This window comes from Boleophthalmus pectinirostris, unplaced genomic scaffold, assembly GCF_026225935.1.
Source record: "Boleophthalmus pectinirostris isolate CB_2022bp ecotype Guang Dong unplaced genomic scaffold, ASM2622593v1 HiC_scaffold_5, whole genome shotgun sequence".
Classification (NCBI taxonomy): Eukaryota; Metazoa; Chordata; class Actinopteri; order Gobiiformes; family Gobiidae; genus Boleophthalmus; species Boleophthalmus pectinirostris.
Window position 1 is genome coordinate 23,994,429 of NW_026571404.1, and position 18,856 is coordinate 24,013,284.

The 18,856-nt window shown below is 37.7% G+C and overlaps 2 protein-coding genes across 5 annotated transcripts in view; one reads left to right on the top strand and one right to left on the bottom strand.

Moving 5' to 3' along the window:
* arid5b (AT-rich interaction domain 5B) overlaps positions 1-5,511 on the bottom strand; it is a 65,491-nt gene extending 59,980 nt beyond the window's left edge. Inside the window, exons 1-2 of the mRNA XM_020921343.2 lie at positions 5,449-5,511; positions 4,891-5,145 (exon numbers count right to left, since the gene is read on the bottom strand). Of these exons, the coding sequence (XP_020777002.1) occupies positions 4,891-5,145; positions 5,449-5,469 (276 nt within the window). The 5' untranslated portion in view covers positions 5,470-5,511. The remainder of the gene's footprint in view (positions 1-4,890; positions 5,146-5,448) is intronic.
* On the top strand, positions 3,799-17,297 carry LOC110157248 (transmembrane protein 26). Of its 4 annotated transcripts, none has more exons than XM_055162553.1 (7): positions 3,799-3,992; positions 8,004-8,110; positions 14,402-14,498; positions 14,576-14,657; positions 14,841-15,048; positions 15,139-15,218; positions 15,939-17,297. In XM_055162553.1, the coding sequence occupies exons 1-7, from the start codon at positions 3,933-3,935 to the stop codon at positions 16,226-16,228; spliced, it is 924 nt and encodes a 307-aa protein (XP_055018528.1). In that variant the 5' UTR covers positions 3,799-3,932; the 3' UTR covers positions 16,229-17,297. The 4 variants fall into 4 exon arrangements, with proteins under 4 accessions (XP_055018528.1, XP_055018529.1, XP_055018526.1 ...); XM_055162554.1 differs by lacking the exon at positions 3,799-3,992 and adding an exon at positions 5,936-6,015; XM_055162551.1 differs by lacking the exon at positions 3,799-3,992 and adding an exon at positions 5,942-6,044.
* The last annotated feature ends 1,559 nt before the right edge of the window (positions 17,298-18,856 follow it).

Consider the following 18,856-nt stretch of genomic DNA (forward strand, 5'->3'; position numbering starts at 1 on the left):
TCTGTAATGTCCCCTGCATGGCTCAAGAGGACAACAGTAAAAAGAGGCATTCCTGAGTGTCACAGTGCTCCAGCTGAGCATCTCATCACTGGGACAGGACCTTGATGGTTGGAGTTAGCAGTGGGTAGGTGCGCCCCTGTCATGCTGCGAGGCTTTCAGGCTGCTGCTGCACACAGGTCAGCGCAGGAATTCCTGAGGCCAAAGGAGATTAGTAATTGAGTAATGGACATAGTGACATGGACAATAAGGAGAGAGAGGCAACCAAACACAATATGGCTTCATTATCTACGCCCCCTTCTCATGACTGACCTTGGCTTCACAGGCCCAAAACAAACTTATCTCTGAATTAAAATGACAGAGTTAGCAGAATACAAACCAGTGAGACTGTGAAGGTTTGTGTCCATGATGGTGACTGTGCTTATATAATCCTTTATTATTCCTTAGTTAAATATAATAAAACTGTGTTTCACATCCAAGGGACTGCATTCACTTCTATTTACTGATCCCATAAGGTGAATGCTCAAAAATGAGGGAATATTAAGTGCACAGCACCATTTAACATAAAATATATAGAAGCAGGGAATGGCTGCACATCACATCTGGGCTTTATCAAAGTGGCCAAGACATCATGTTCGAGGACACCTCAAAAATGCTGCATCAGCATCTACAACTATAGGTGCAATATTGTACTTTCTTGCAAATACTCATTGCTGAGAAAATATGATGAAGCACCTAGAACTGTCAAAGTATATAACTATCTTAGCTATTTTGTAACTACTGCTATAATTCATTATTGTATGACTTTGTCCAATTACTTATTATTTTAAATGTGAGTTTGGATAAATCTTTGGCTTCTCATCTGTGGCTTTGTATCTCAAAAGGCATAATAACGATCCAGTGGCTGGGGGCACTCGAGTCATGCATCAAGGCAAATGTTTACTTGTTCAAGTGGTTAGTCAATGACAAAGTGGAAAACTCTGAGCTCAAAAGTCCCTGGTGTTGACAAACCAGGTGCTGCTGTAATATGTCATTATACAGACAGCAAAAAGACAACAGAGTTTAGTGAAAAACCATGAAAGACTCTTATGATAGATGAGAATAAATGTTATTGTCTTTGATGTGGTGATTATATTCCTTTTAAAGGTTGGATATGACACAATCGCCTAGAAGCTGGTAATAATTTACATGCTATTTCAGCAATAGTGAGGAATTCACTGGAGGGCAGTGTTGGGAGTTAATGACTTGTTCTGCAGGAGGACGCCTCCCGCACACATGCGCACACACCACCACACATGCACAGTGGCCCCCCTACCTCCAAAATTCCTGCCATTGTTGTCTGAATAGGGAGATTTGCTATATTACACAGGCTGGCCCAGACAACACAACAGTGTGGATATTTTAAAATGGCCAGTGGAAAAATGTGCCACAGCAGATTTACACTCAAGTCATTCAGCATGACGACCTTATCCACCAAATGCCACTCGCATATCTAAGCCACTTACACTTAACTCAACTAGCATCCCAGATGCCTAAATTACCCATTCAGGGTTTTTCCCTGAGGAAAAATCAAAGAAGCAGCAAATGAATACAATCTAATTTCCCTACAAGCTGGCTTTCCAAGCACTGAAACACATGCATGGACCGCTGCCATGTACTGAAGAAATGGCTCTGGATGAATGCCAAAGTGTTTTCCACAGCAATCAATAGTGGCTAGTGCTGCAGTCCCAGCCTGTCAGTGCTGTATGTTTGAGAGGGGCAGGACAGAAGAGAGGTCATCTCAAACCAAAGGTGATAACCGTATATTCATATCATAGGGTGTACGTTTACTCTGAGCACTTATGATTTCCCATTAAGAAGCTCATGCTGTATTTGCACTCAAGTGGGGTATATATAAAAGATAAGCATAAGCAATTAGTGGCCTGCAGCACAGTGTACAATGGGCTGTTTCAGTGCCGCTGTGAGCCGTTATCTTCCAGCAGCTCTCTCCTGAAATAGGGAGTCCAAAAACAGAAAGTATTAAAGTGGGCACACCATAGACACAGAAAGAGGGGAAGAAATGATGTGTCACTCAGAGAGGTTTAAAACACATGTGACTGTTTAGTCGGTGGCAGTTTGCAGCAGACAAATAGAGCAGGGGCCCCAAAAGAGGGCCTGTCATAGGCATAGTGCATGACCGTCTCAACAAAGAGAAAGCCATGGTCAACTGGTAGAGGTAAACAGTGTCATACAATAAAAGTGGAGTTTAACTCAAGACTTAATAATACCACTGAATAAGCAGTGTGTTTACACTCTATTACAGACTCTGCAAACACAAACAAAGACTTACATTATGATATAGTGATTGCTGACTTGAGGCTACAGCATTTAAAAGGAATTGACCTCCAACCCAAGACTGAAGCAAAACAAGCACAGAAGGTCGAGAGTTTGGTTCCTCCAGCAAACATAGCCTTACAGAGCAGGAGAGGCTATAGCTAACACAAATACTATAGAAATATCCAGGAAATTACATCATACCTCCGCTCTGCCAAGTAATCAGTAATCTAATTCAGTTCAATACCGTCTTCTCTGCTATATGTCTCCAAATACCATTTGGAATTTGAAAGATGTAGGCTTCAGGCTTGAGATATCACTTACTGTCTGTACACACACAAAAGTAACAAAAATGCCAGATAACAGTTGATATTTTGGGTAAGAAAGTGGTGTAAGTTTCATTAAAATCACATAAGAAAATGTACCTAAATGTGCTTTAGTGGCCAGTTACTGTCCAAACAGCAAATACTCATAAGTCTCTTTTTATGATACTGTAATGGACCATGTGTCTAAGAGTCACAGAAAGACTAATTTAAGCTTTGATTTTTGGCTTTTTCACTTCCCCATGTCACTCTGAGTGACTAAAATAACAGCAGACACATTGTTTGTAGCGCTGCAATGATAAATCACTATTGTGACTAGTAATTATTAAAGTAATTATAATTGTATTTTGATTATAATAATTGTTCACTGGATTACAGATTCTAAAAACACACGCCAAAAGACCTTTTATAATAAAACAGCAGCATTATTAAATCAAAATGACCAAACAGAATAAACTACTTTCTTCAGCAATGCTCTTTATCCACAAATAATCTCTATCTAGAAACAATTGGTTGCTGTATTTCAACCTTTATTTGGTTAAAAATGTTTTTAAAAAGTCTCAATATACAAAAATAGCTGATTGACCATACAATGAATTTTAAAAATCTACAGCTGACTAGTCAAATACTAAATGAATGTTAGTTGCAGCTCTCTTTACATAAGGCATTATTCAGTTTGTTTAAAGTGAGTAAACGTTGTCCGAGGAGTCTATAACATAGGACTATATACAGAAGAAATCCGCCTGATTTACTGAAAGTCCAACAAATTTTATTTTAGGTCAAGTTGCAGGCACAATGCATTGAAAAATGGAATATATTAATATCACTGTTAAATAACTCGTTTTAAAAATAGTGCAACTTGTAAACAGGCATCTTCTGTGTATGCACTGGAACTGAACCAAATCACTGCATTATTCATGAGAGAAAAAAAGCGTGTGTTCTTCAGACTGACATCAAACACAATGTAAAGCAGGTGATTTATCTAGTACATTGTGTGCTACACCTATAAAATTAGATTTGCACTGCGGTGCAGCCATTTTGGTTGTTAATAAAATCTTTTTCAAGATATTCCCAATGGCTTGGAATGTATGCGCTTTGCAATTCAAATAAGTCTTTGGGAAAGGGGCGGAGCTGAGAGTCATTGCGCAACTGTGGCCACGGAATCAGCAATGTGTGCACTTAAAGTAATTACAAAATAATTGCTGCGTGTTAAAGGCTAAAGCGAGGGGCTTCATGAGATGATAACCGCCCCTAGAACATCATCAGTGAACACCGTGGCTTAAAAGCGTCCGGCATTAAATGCCCACCTTTCTGATGAAAGAGAAATGTGATAGCCACTATTACTCAAGAGGAAAGAATGTAAGTAAACCATCAGCGGAAGACTCGAGTACAAACACGGCTTTGTCCTTGCCTAAACAATATTAAAGGCAGCTCAGAGTCATGTAGGCTATGTGATCAAAAGCAGTCAGACAGTGGGAACTGTAGTGCACTGATATTAGAAAGCAAACAACACATCATTTGTTTTACGGTCAGTGCGTAAAACTGTCCCAATAATCAAAGTGTTACAGCATTCAGTGTGGCGAAGTAACCGGATCACAAGCGCCACATATGGCCACAGTCAATCATAACTATTGCCTTTTTGTGCCAACAAACGGCGTAATGTAACACGGGGGAGGCGGGAAGTAGCCCACTGCCTCAACAATAACACATTGTCAAGAATGAAAATGTCCACATGGAAAATCATGCAAAGAGAGGAGTTTAAACATGTCAGCGCTGGTTTTGCCCTGCTGTTACACTCAATGAGTCGTTATTTCAACACCAACCTCTATTACAAAATAATGAATAACTCTCTAACAGGTAGTTAAATCATTTGCATTGCATTCACTCTGTTTCGCAATATCCGCCTATATAGCCTATGGATATACACTGCTTGGCACGCTTTGTCATATTTAATTGCTATAAGTCCTTTTATTAATATAACATAGAACACAGCTGTAGTTCATATTTAACTGAACAAGTGCACATTCAGCAACCGGCACCGGAAAAACTAAAGACTAAATTTAACAAACGCATTAACAATAAGGCTGTAGTATTTGGAGTCATCACAGAGCGTATCAGTGCCTATTATAATGCCTGTGATACCGGAGACTATTACGCGCTGCCAACTCCTAATGCAGTAAAGATGCTGTAAAATAAAACGCTTGCCAACAGGGGGACACTAAACACGGCAACACTTCACTAATAATATTCTACCTACCTCTCCGTGTGTGACCGTCCTTCCCTGGGGAGTATCCTCTGGTAGAAAATAAAGTTTGGAACTTGATAAAAGTTGCTTGCTTGTTCTTTCTTCCCAGAGCAGTTGGAGCTCCGCTATGCAAATAGGTTCCTCAGGTTTACATCTGACAAAGAAAAAGTCACCCAGAGACAAAATCCTCGGCTTGGCTTCTTGGTGAAATTTAAAGGCTTTATAGAAAATGTATGGTCCATGTAAACCGCAAGACGAGCCCACCCACTGTTGAGAAAAACAAATAAATACAAGAAATTATTCAGTGGTTGAAACTGTATATGAAATAAAAACAAACATCGGTACAAACGTTTATCATTGACCAACGCTGGTTAATTACGCGCTAATAACCACGTTACTAAGCAAGCTGCACACAATTAGCAGCGTGTAACTATTTTAGGCGTTAAACATACAACACAGATGTGGTCAAATTAAATGCAATGATGAAACTTTTGTAGCTCAAGTCAAGTAGAGTAGTGGAGAAACAGCAGTAAATGTCAAAATAGGCAGGTAAATAAAAGAAAGCGCTACCTTCAGTGAGTTCGGCTCCATCTCGACGTTATGAATTGATTAAACTCAACACGCTCTCCAAACTTGCTGGCTTGAATGGATTGCCGAAGGTCCTAGAAGGTAACTATAACTGTGGACTTTAAACCCATCTGAACGGGTCATACAAACATAAACTATTATTTAACCAGATCCACAAAACAAAATAATTCAACCGTTGCGTAAATTTAATTCCGTACCTTTGTGCATAGATTTTTATGAACGTTTTTGAAATTTTGGTGTTTGAAATATCCAAAATATTCTAAAATAATTGACAGCCATATTATATAATCCGAAAGAAATAAAGTCATCAAGTTTAATAAAATGTTAAACTTACATATTTATTTATTGCCTGGATAAAATAATTGAATTTAACGCAAAAATAAAGGCACTTGTGTATTTCATGTTTGTGTATCTTCTAGGACTTGTGCAAAAGACGTTCAGTATGAAAGCACATTTCTCACAGTAATGACACTGAGGCGCTTGTGTGGATGCCTCCAAGAAACAATGTTACATCAAAGTTAATAGGGCTATCAAATGATTCCTTCAAAGGTAATGTAGGAGCCGTGAATGTCTATGAGGTAGGCTATGGCTGTGGCTTTGTCAGGAACTTTGTGTAAATATCCTTTATGGCTCCGGTGCGCATGTGCGTTTTATTGAATGATAATAATAGCTTTATTAAGGCAAATAAAAAAATAGCAAAAGATGTCGATTTAGACAGCAAGAGTCATGAGACAAGATTCACGTGGCTGTCAATTCTGCTCATATAATTCACTTCAGTACCCCGTACTGACCTTGTGGAACCGATTGACGCCAACATTTACAGCTGTACATATCTTCTATAGCGCTTTTTAAATAAGGGTTATCAGGAAACATCTCTGAAAGCTTTAACAAATCTAATATGAACATTCAAATTCTGTAGTCTAGTAGATATAATTATCATTATAACATCTACTTTTCTATTTAGGACTGTTCGTTGGCTGTGTGTGTGGTGTGTGTGTGGTGTGTGTGTGTGTGCGTGCGTGTGCGTGTGTGATGTGTGTGTCAGCTTGATTTTCTCAGTTAAATCTATTTATGTAGTCTAGTAAAATGTTCTCCTGGTGTCCACAAGGTTGCGCTGTTGTGCCACTGTGCTCTACTCTGCCTTGAGTGCGTTCATCCAACAGCTCTCAGATCCAACCATGTAACAGCAACATAGGCCTACTTCTGACATCAGCTATTTCAAGTGCACGATTACGCAATGCGCTTTTTCCCTTTAACTGACGGACAGAGCATACAGGCGCATTGATTCACATCCAGTAAAACATTTTCCTGTCTACAAATGTAACAAGCTTTCATTTCTCAATGGTTGTTGCTCTGTAGTTCTGTCTGGTAGGAAAATTATGCTCAATTATGAATTTGTATTAGCTGTATATAAGCCTAATTTGTAGGCTAATTTATTTATTACAGCTTGGGTACATGGTTACTTTATTTGAAATTTTATAGGCTGTTTTTGGAGTAGACAAAATTAGCTTAGTTATAGTTTAATAAGGTGATTCAATTTGTGACCTAACTTGTTTGACCTGTGCGTTACTTATATAATCTAAACAGCTGAAGCTGCCTGGCCATTTAACACTAGTGGTTTAGTGGCTCATATAAACTGTGGCTTACACAGGACCCATTGTCCTATATGCGGCTGCAGCAGAGTTGAGGCTCCTGCAGGGAATACACTATAAACTCAACTACTAGTGTTATCATTGTGGATTTCTCCCACAGCCATTTCAGATGCCGAATCAATGGGCTTGCATTGTTAATAGCAGTCTCCATAATGAAGTCCCTGGTCCAATCAATGGCACCACTCTAGCTCTTATCTGGCAATGGCAAGTGTTTTGCTTGTCAACAGGCAGAGCCCAGCAGCGAGTGGAACAACAGTGATGCATTGATATGAATGTGGGTAAATCAACACACAAGCTGAGAAATTAAAACACATTCTGACAGTAACACTTGTGCATTGATAGGGCTTCTCAATTATGTATCATGTATCACAATTATTTATGTCATAATTGAAGTTATTATTATTCAAGCAGTCTGCTTTGAATAGTCTACCCCCCAGGGCAGCTATGGCTATCCAAGCACTTTATAATGCACATTGGCACTGTATAAATCCAGTGTATTATTATTATTATGTGTAAATAACAGTTTTTTCACCATTATTTTTTGTAATGGTTGGGTGTAATCATTGTGATGTATTGATATTGCACAGCCATGCATTGCAGTTCATTTACAAAGCATTAAATTTACATCAATTTAAGACTATATTCTGAATCTTTGAATATTGCACTATTAAAAACTGTTTATTTGGGGGATACTTGACTAAATAAAAAACATATGCCTATTTTTATTTCTTTCACAGTCAGACCTTTTGTTTGTCATTCTGCTTGATCTACTGAATAACTGCAAACATCAAATGAACCAAATAAAAGTGTCTAAACAGTTTGTCTGATTTGTAGCTCGGTGCAGAGCGGAGAATCTGCTAAAGTTGACTTTTTTTCTCAGCACAGGTGTTCCACATTCTACATAATGAGGCAGCCGCGGCGGGGAGCCACAAATGTGCCGCAAAACCACCTCAAAATGGAGACCTGGGGTTACGCTTTCAACCACAGCCAAGGTATATAAAGTCATTAAAAGAGAATATGCTTGTTCTTGTCAGTATGTTTTTGTGTTGAAATGCCATAATAGGTTATTTTGTTATGAGAAGGTAGAAACTATTTACCGGCCTGATCTCTATGGGAACAAGTGATGATGATATGGATTTATAAGAGTAGCATGGCAGGTAAACTTTTTTAAAAAGCAGTACTTCATCATAAAAAATATTAGTTGCTTTCTTGCACATTATGTTCAGTTCATAAAACATTTAATTCAGTACAGTTTAATCACCCTAATTGACCTAATTTACATGTCTTTATTGTTTTCTTTGCGCTAGTTAAGCTTGGATTACGCTCACATACTGTGCCTATAATGAAATAATGTATGTATTAAGATTTTTGGAATACATTATTGTATTACCTGAACATCAAAACATTTACAGCATTCCTCTTATTATATCTATGTCCATGTATCCACCTATTATGTATTTTATCCCCAGTGGAAAGTTGTAGCACATAACACATGTATCTAGGGGAACACACCTCAGTAGTAACTTTGCACCAGTGTCTTTTGTGCTACTGTAATCACATGACAATGGCTCCGTCTACAGGATGTCTTTAGGAAAAGTAACAAGAGCCTGGAGTAATGTTGCTGAGCTAATTTTAGTCTCACACTCATTATAACGCACTATCACATTTCCCTGCACCAACATTAGACAGTGCATGCACCCATTCCAATTACCATATTAAAATAATTACTGGTAATGTATGTCGCCAATGTCAAACAGTTGACTATTAATAGAACATTAGCACTGACATCATGTACAATACAGAGAGAATATCAACTGACCCCATAAAAAATCAGTGATGTTATATGTCTAGCATCAAAGTCGGACCGCATGCTGTGAACTGTGTGCCCATACTGGGTAATTACTGCTCAAAGCCCCACTGATATACTAAAAATAAGGCAGTCTTTTGTTTTACTTTGATCTAGCATGATATAATGTGTTTATGTGAGAAACAGTGCAGTGTCAAACATACTTTATGGTACATAGAAACTGTGTTACAATTAGCATATACCAGGCAATAATCATACTTTGCAATGTTTAAATATAATATCGAGACCAAGACCTCTTTCCTTAATTTGTTGAATTCAATTATCTCAAAATGATGACGTGATCTGTGTCCAGTACATTTCTTATTTCCTTGGCCGATTATGCTGTTTTCTATTTTCTCTTTTTCATTTCTATTTTTGCATGGCAAAACTAAGGGAATAAATAACATTTTTAAAATAATGTAGATATATAAACATCTCCCAGCGCACTCTCAATGTCTAAACTAATTATCTGCGAAACAGAAGTTCATATCCACAGATAATGTCAAGTGAGTCATTCTATTAAGTGGCGAGCTGATGTAATCATGCGGCCTGCCAACGTGAGTAGTATTGAGTATATACAAGTACTCACATCGCAGTGGGTTAGGCTATTACTGCTGCAGCAAATGTAAATTTGGCTCATTGATAGAGTGTGCGGGGCTGAATGAGAAATGTGAAAAGCACAGACTAAATAGACTGCTTCATAGTCTTTCCATCTGCATACACATCAGCTCAGTCACAAACACAGACCAGAGCCGCATTTTATATCTCCCATCTGAAAGCAGGATTAGAACCATGAATAATGCATGTATGTAAATGTCGGATTCGTATAACTATAAAAGATGAGAGTGATTGAGAAGACATTTTGTTAGATTGAGTTACAGTCACTTCTGAGTTATGGATATTTTCACTGCACAGATTGAAACAAACAGCAAGAAATGTATTTTTATATTTAAAGGAGTCACAATGCCTCTACATTTAACAAATACCTGGTTTTGTTTGGTAGCACAGCCAGTGATTATTATTACTGATAACTACCCAAGATCATGTACTATTTGCCTTCCATCACAAATCAATACATCACTTTTCTGTCAAACACCAAAGAATTCTCATAAATGTCAGCAGACATCTCCAATCAGATAATGCACTGGAGCATGTCACCCTCCCATCTGCACCACTGTCACTGCATTATGTATACGTCAAATAACAATTACAATGCAGCCATTTAGCATTGACGTCTCAAAGTATCCCCTCTAAATATAGCTCCAGCTAGCATGTCTGCAATACTGTTGTAATATGTGAAAGGCTTGACAGGCAGCACAGCAGATATCTGACAGTTTTGTTTTAAAGCGATAACTTTTGTAAATAACTGAATGTGTAAAAACAGCTACAGCAATGTCCAATGATGCTCACATGATATGACAGGATATTATATTATATTATACTGTTTAATATTCTGTGGCATTTTAGTATTTTCAAAGTAAGCCCTAAAGGTACAGTGAGCAACTTTTCTGGTGGAGGAACTATAGGCTACGTTACAGGTCAGATCTGTGGAAAGGCAACCCTATTAAGAAAGAGAATTATTGTATTTTTGAGCAACAAACACTTGTAATTAATAAATGCTAGATAGATGTGTTTAATATCATATCATGGAACATTTGAGGCAAAGCACTGACATCTCCATGGAAACTAGTAGGTGATGCACCCTCCACTACAAAAGTTGCACAATGCATCATTAACAAATATAGAAAGCAGTTTTTATAGAGATGTATTTATGCTAAATACTGCCAAAGACTGCCAAAACTACTTTAAATTTACCACATTATTTTGTTCAAGGCCTGTCTAATGGTTGAATATTAATAATTTTACAAGGCAATTTAGCCTTGAAGTTGCTATGGTGACAAGGGGATATTTTGAGACGACTAATGACCTATGCAAAACCCACTCGCTGTAAACTTCTCTAAATGAGATTGCTGTCTGTGTTGTAATACATGGTTTATAGAGGCTAATCCCTGAGCTACGCCTGGCCTTTTCTGTGCAGAACAAATTAAGGTTATTCATATCAATGTAAGACATCTGTGGCCTGTTTACTGTGAAAGAATATGAGCCAAACATGCCACCGGGGAACCACAACTATACACAATAGCCTTTTGTTTTGATTGTTGATGTACAATTTGTTACAGTTGTCAAAGTTTAGGTCACCACAGGAAAAAGTCCAGGGAGTGAAAATGTGTCTAAATCTTTTCTTTATTTTGGGCTTATGTCAAAAATTCCACACACATACACACACACACACACACAGAGAGAGAGAGAGAGAGAGACAGAGAGAGAGAGAGATTGAGAGAGAGAGAGGAAAAACACTTGGAAGACCTACTTTGTTCTGAAGCAAATCATGTTGGTCCAACAACTACAGCTGTCATCTGTGAAAGAATTAGTTGTGTTTTAGACATTTTTGGTGCGCTTTCTTCTATGCAATTTTGAGTGACTCTTCAAAGCACTGTTAAAATATTTGCAAATGTGTTGCTTAGATGAGGTGTATAGCCACTTATCCTGCTTCATCCTTTGGGGAAATCATTCACATGCATTGATTGTTTAAGGTTGTGTATATGTGTAACAGATTAAATTATCAACACTTAAATGGTTGGGTAAAGTTTTGGTTTGGTAAATTCTCTGGTACATAAAGATCTATTAGATAACTTTTCTTGTGTATGGTCCTTCAAATGCTTTTCTCTATGGAGATGTTATTGCTATGTTTGGAATGTTTCATAATATAGTAAACCTTTATATCTTGATGGAGACCAAACCAGACCAAGTTACAGGTCAGCTCTATGGAGAGGCTGACTGTGAGCAGTCAGAATGCCCATTTTTCTAGGTATTTTTGAGCTATAAAACAGTCTGTAATTTAATAAATGTAAGGTAAATCTATTTAATGTCATACTTTGGAACATTCCAGGCAGACCAATGACATAGAAAAAAGAAGGTGACGGACCCCCAGCCAAAAAGATAAAATGTACCTTTAATCAGTAGCTTTGCAGTTTATTCTTTTTTGTGTTTAATCATTTTTATGCAATTTACTGTGATATTTATAATAGTTTAGCCTTGACACTGAAATCTTGTATTTTTAGAAGGAAATGTGGTTAGATTGCCTCCTGTTGGACAACCAAAGAAATGACATGCAGCAGCAAGAAGCAGGAGCAATTATTTAATTAAATATAATGTATTAAGGTTATTTTTTATCAAAAATGTTTTATTTATATTTTTATGTAACATAATGTGTTAAATATATACAGTATGTCATTCTTTAGCCATATCCCATGTTCCATCCCTTTAACTGCAACCACATGTTAACATTTCATTTTTTTTATGTCATCAAAATACTTCTAATTTGGGCATGTAGTTTTTGTCTTGTTTTTGTAAATCAGTACTAAAACATGAACTTACTTTCCTTAGATTTGGATTGCTAGGCTTTACTATTTGTGTTTCTGGCTGCATTCTTCACCACAGAAAAGAGTTTAGTAGCCTAGTTCAATGACAATAACTTATGTATGAATAAGTCTGATGGAGAAAATGCCTTCCTGTATTAGTGCTACTTTGTATATTTTTAGTTTACTGCAAGTGTCCCAAAACCACACTACAGTACACACTCAAGAGATGTTTTTTCATTGATGTGGGCCAGTGGCTTTGTGAAGTCTGGCTTTAGCACTTAAACGCCAAAAACAGACAACCACATGGGCATCTGGCACTTTATTAGTGGCAGTTCCTAAAAATATTACAGTGATTTCATAAGGGAAAATAAGGGTGATAGACATTTGGAAACAAAGAGAGGAAGGTCAGTTTTAGGGTTTCCTGAGAGCTAGAGTAGTGATAGGATAAAAATAAGGCATGCAACCAAGGGCAAATACTTCTGTTTTCTGTTTGCATGGGTACATTAAAGATGCACAATGTAACTTTTCTTGAGGATTATTTGACACCTACTTGTCCACATGGAGATGGTGTTGCTTTGCAGTATGGCATTAAACTTACCTATGATGTGTTCTTTTCTTTAAAAAATATATACAGTATATACCTTTAAAACAGGCCTTCTTACTGTGAATGGGGTAATTTCTCCACAGATCTGATAGATGTAGATGATGCCATACTTTGGAAAATTCTAGGCAAAGTAAAAACATCGTCATGGAGACAAGCAGATAGCAGACCCTGTACTATAAATGTTACATAGTGCACGTTTAAGACAAAATAATGATTGAGTTTGAACTTGGACCAGACAAACAGACTTTCCTGTTTTAAGAGAAAAGCTGACTGGACAAAAATGACAGTGTAAATAATAATAAAGCATTAATAATACGTATAGCATTCTGGGATGTGTTATAAAATTGTATATTGAAACATAACCAGGTTTCTTATGGTATAGACAAATGTGTGTATTTTGAGAAACTGGAGCAAACTGGAGTGTTGTAATTCCTTTGTAAATTGGCTATTGGATAATGAAATGCTGCCCTCTTCTGTGCGATCTCTGGAAAAGTGCTTCTTCAATGCCCATAGCTTATGTCCTATCATTTTACATACAATTGAGAGAAATTGCCGTTTTCTCTCTCAACGTCTATTGGGACAAGTCACGCGTCTTTTTTGCAGTGTCCATAATGATCATCTGCCTCTGAGTTGGGTGCGTGGGACGCTCGTGGGCGGAGCTCCAAGTTTGGGGACTTTGCTCGAAAGTTGAGACCACAGAGAAGAGCGGCCAGCTGATCTCTAAACTTAGACACCTCAGACTGGTACCGCGCTACTGAAGATGATCCTACTGAAGTTTGCGTGCGCCGTCATCACCAGAGCGCTGTTCATCCTCGTGTCGCTCACCGGGGTCTGGAGAGTGGCTTGGGTTAAGGATGACAAAAGATTCTGGCTTCTTACTTTTCTATTTCTACCACTAGTTATTGAAATGATTATTACACTTAAGAGGAGAAAGGGAAAAGACTACAAATGGTAAGTGCGAATGTAATATTAACGTTGTGATAACACTTTTTAACCCTAACTTGTAAAACGTTTTAAAAGATTTCGGTACAGTCCATGGAGGTACGCTATGGATTTGAACTGCTTTTCAGATAGTTTGAAAATTGCATGTACACCATCCCCCACATCCCTGGACATCCTGATTCCTTCCTGTTCTTGTGCTATTGTTAAAATGTCCTGGGACAGTGATGGTTTGGGTGGTACCCTCTAGACTCAATCACCACTCATAATTTTATCTAGGTTATAGCAACAAGTTCTGTTCCATGTTTCTCCTGTAAAGCTCCATGTTCAGAACACACCCAATTCATTATGGTGTCAGGATAATGCTTTGCAGATTGGCTACATGTGTTTTGAGCCCCATTTACAATATGTGTTTATTTTATTAGAAATGTCTGCCTTTTAATGCATGATTTGGTCTTGTCTAACATTGCAGGTTTTCGCCACCTATTTTCCTGTTTCTCATCAGTATTATTCCGTCCATTTGGCTTTTAGAGCTGCACCACCAGCAAAACAAAGCTAATGCTCCTGAGGTAACCAGATTTTGTATTTACAAGTATAGCATAAAGTTGATTAAGTAAATTACAATTATTATGCTTTTTTTTTCTAGTGTAAGTCTCTTAACTCCTGGGAAAATGTGCAGAAAGTGATGTCAATCAATAAAACTGTGAATGAAACTTCAGATTTCCTCAAGTGACATCATATGGTTCAATACTGCAACATGTTGTTGCAGGTAAACCAAACCAGGAATTACTGTGGTGTGAACTTGAAATGCAATTGGCCTTTGAGCAAGAAACATTCCTGTTCCATAATCTGAGTCATTCATACATTTTAAAGCCATTAAATTATCATATATTCCCACTGTGTTACATTGCAGGGCATTGAGCAGGCCTTCTCCTCAGTCTGTCTCAATGACTGGATCCTGGCTCTCCATCAGATCCTGCTCATCTTGCTTATCATTGGGAAGTGGCTTCTTCCTGCTGGAGGGGTCACCCGTGAGCAACTGTCCCAACTTCTCCTCATTTTTGTCGGGACAGCTGCAGACATCCTAGAATTCACCAGTGAGACCCTTTCTGATGTCAAGTAAGTGACCTTTGCTATTTACTTTCAGATTAAACAAATTGTAACAGACATACAGATAAGCTGACAGTGTTGTTTTTGTGTGTGTCCCAGGGAAAACAGTCCTCAGCTGGTCTATATCATCCTGGCTGTATGGACATGGAGTATGCTGCAGTTTCCTTTCCATTTTGCTGGTCAGTGGACACTTGTTTACCTTTACAATGACTCCATTTATGCAGTGAGGTTTGAACTAACAACCTGTTAAATTCACCAAAATATTCAGCAGCCAGTAGTGTTTGGGCCTTTGTGAAAATGGAAAAAAGTTAACTTAGCATTATACAAGTTTAACAAGCCTGTAGGTTTCCATTACAGCAGTTTTGTTTATTTCATTATAAATATTACATCCATTTTCAAATCTGATTCCTTTTGAAAAAGACATTGGGCTTGCCTGCTCAAAACAAACAATCTTTTATTGCATTGTTTTTCTTGTAATCTCAAGTTAAAAGAACTGTATGTAGCATGCACTCTTACAGTTTTAAAAAAGGATTACAATCACAAGTGAACCTGGGTTGCTAGTGCCATAACCTGCATTTACAGACCACACAGCATACTGCAGAAGTAGCGACCGCACTACCACTGATTAATGACTGGCTGCAGTTGCTGGGGTTAAGTAATGATGATTTACCTAGATAATCCTAGTCAGTATTGAAAATGGCAACCCAAATAAGAGACTAATTTCTTAAAAGGAAATTGTCCTAATTTTGAAAAGAAGGTTGTGGGAGAAAGCATCAAGTGTGTCATGGGAATGATCTTGTGAGGTCCTGAAAAAGTTGTGCAGCATCACAGCTAAGGTATAGCTTATAGCACCATTATTTGAGAACAAAATGAATATGAGCTGTGTTTTTCTTGTACAGTGGTGAACACAGAGCCCGACAGTGAGGAAAGGGTTCAGGAGATGTCCCTCTTAAACAAGCACAGCACAGATGTGTGGAGTATTGTGGAAGCCCTGTTCATCCAGGATGGACCATTCCTGGTGGTGCGACTGACTGTCATGACCTACTTTGATGTCTTTCACCAAATGCTGGTCTTCTTCACCATCAAGAACCTGTTGGTGGTCATCCTTAACCTGTACCGCCTGGTGGTCATATGTCAGGACTTCAGGTCATCCCGCAGTGGGATTGGTGAGGCCACACCTTTACCTTGATGGAACATCAACACATCCTTTGTAAATAATGCACAAGGCGGCTACATTTTTTGTTCATTGTTACATTCCACAATCCACAGTACAGCATATAGTGTTTTCTACCTCATCATCATCTCATCTTCATCAGTAACTTTTTCCTATCTACTAAAGACTCATTTTAAAGCTTGTTGGAGTCAGATGATACTGTCCACTTCAATGTAAGTTTTATATTGACTATTAAGTGCATGTGTAAGGTTAGACAACTCATTTCACTAAATCATAGGTAATATTATATTTAAACCCTAGCAGAGGTAATTCCATAGCTGTTACCTAATGTTACAAGGGCAAGCACAAGGGCCAGGGCCTGTTAGGGACTTCTAGGCCTTCACACAAGGCCCAAACATTTCAGCATTTATATGTTAAATTTAAAGACTGTATAAAAAGACAATTTCTATAAAAAATTCATAAATTCATATTTCATAAACACGTTCAGAAAACTAGTGTCCAATCAGATTTAGTGTTTTTTGTTACATGTTCAGAACTTATTATTATTATTATTATTATTATTATTATTAAATAAACTCATCAAAAGTACAAGGTATACAAATTATACAAAAATAAATATGCAAAAATAAATAAAATATTAATAGTTTACAAAATAGATGTAACAGGGTGAGACAGAGGTAATGCTAGGGAGGGGTAAATTAATAAAATGTCACAACAAAAATTTACAATTACAAAAAAATTAATAAATTCAATTGTTCAAGGATTTCCAGGGTTTGACAGCTTTAGAATTAGTGGACAAGTGGAAAGGTTTTCTTATAATACTGGATTTTGGAAGGTAAAATAGGAAAGATGGGTTTATGATGAATTAATATGTTTTTCTGTATGTGAAAATGTTGCTAAATTAATTAAAATATGAACAGTGTTGGGAAGGTTACTTTTAGAATGTAATCCCCTACAGATTACATATTACACACCCCAAAATGTAATTTGTAACGTAATCCATTAAATTACTTAAAGTGAGTAACGTAATCTGATTACTTTGGATTACTTGATATTGTCATGTTTTTTTAAACGACATGAATGTAGCAACCACGTCCTCAAAATTCGTGTTTGTTGTCTTCAATTTGTCTGAGCCCAAGTCTCCATGAATAAGCAACTGTTTGCTGTAGAGAAACAAAGACCACGATATCTTAATATAAGAGGTTTTGTCTGTTAAAAGACAGTAACAAGATCAGCCTTTCCTTCACCATATTAAAAAATATTATTGATAGAGAAATTATATGAGATCACCTTAAATTATGTCAACCTACTGTTAAATGTCATGTTGTTTAGACCTGGTTTAGTCCTGGTTTAGTCCTGGTTTAGTCCTGATTTTTAGACCTGGTCTAGACCAGGTCTTTAGTTCTCGTTTAGTCGTGGTTTAGTCCTAGTTTAAACCTGGTTCAGTCCTGGTTTAGTCCTGGTGTTAGTTCTGGTTTAGTTCTGGTGTTAGTTCTGGTTTAGAGGCGCACAGGAGGAAGCGCGGTTTACGCGAGAAAACACGGTCCACACGCGGCGCACGAGACGGCGGTGTCCGCGCTGTAACTACGGAAGGAAACGTGGTCCGCGGGTTCTCAGGTTGATGACGATGATGAAGGTGTTTGTGTGTGTTTGTGTTTGTGTGTGTGTGTCCCCTCATGTCGCAGGTCACTATAGGACAGTAGTGCAGATATTATGAGTCTATGCAGGTTGTTTTCACCAGTGCCAGTAGCTCCGGTTTCACATTTAAGTTGTAGGCGATTTTATATTTGTTTTTTTATATATATATATCTCACATCGGTAGAAGAATTTCCAAGACACAAATGCGTTTTTACCAATGCACTGCTGCTTCCACTGTGTGACTGACACCGCCAACTTTAACATGACGTTTCCATCGCTCTTATTGCGCGCGTTCTGTTTGGGCTACAGGCAATGAGTGAAATTACCGAAATAAAAAAATAAATAAATGGGATGTAGCACAAAATGTGAAAACAGGAAAATACCGCCTTGTAATCCACTTATTTCAGCAAAGTAACTGTAATCCAATTACCACTCATTGAAACAGTAACTGTAACGGAATACAGTTACTCATAATTTGTACTCTGATTACGTAACGGCGGTACATGTAATACGTTACTCCCCAACACTGCATATTTGACCCAGTTCGAGTAGTTGCCGTTGCAGTTGCTGTTGCAGTATAGGCTCATAAATGAGTTGGTCTTGAATCAGTACAGTTTTCTCAATTGTTTTAGCACATTTTTGAAGTTTGGTATGGTTGGGTCATTTGATTCAACAATATAGCTCAATAGAGGCACAGGTGGTCACATCATTTGAAACATTTTTGCAAACTCTTTGTCAGGACATTTGACACAGCTCTCATTCACAAACATACGTGAACACTGAATTCAGCTTGTTTTTCCAGTATTACAGGCATTTTCACACATGGTAAAGGATGTTGGCCCAAACTCTCTCTTTCAATATAGAGACTCAAACATGACAACAAAAAGCAAATAATTGTGAGCAGGCCAGTTGACATTTGATTCAAACATATATCTGATCATATATCTGATCGGGTACAGCTGGTCAAATCATTTTGAACATTTCTCATGAGTTCACACGTTTCTC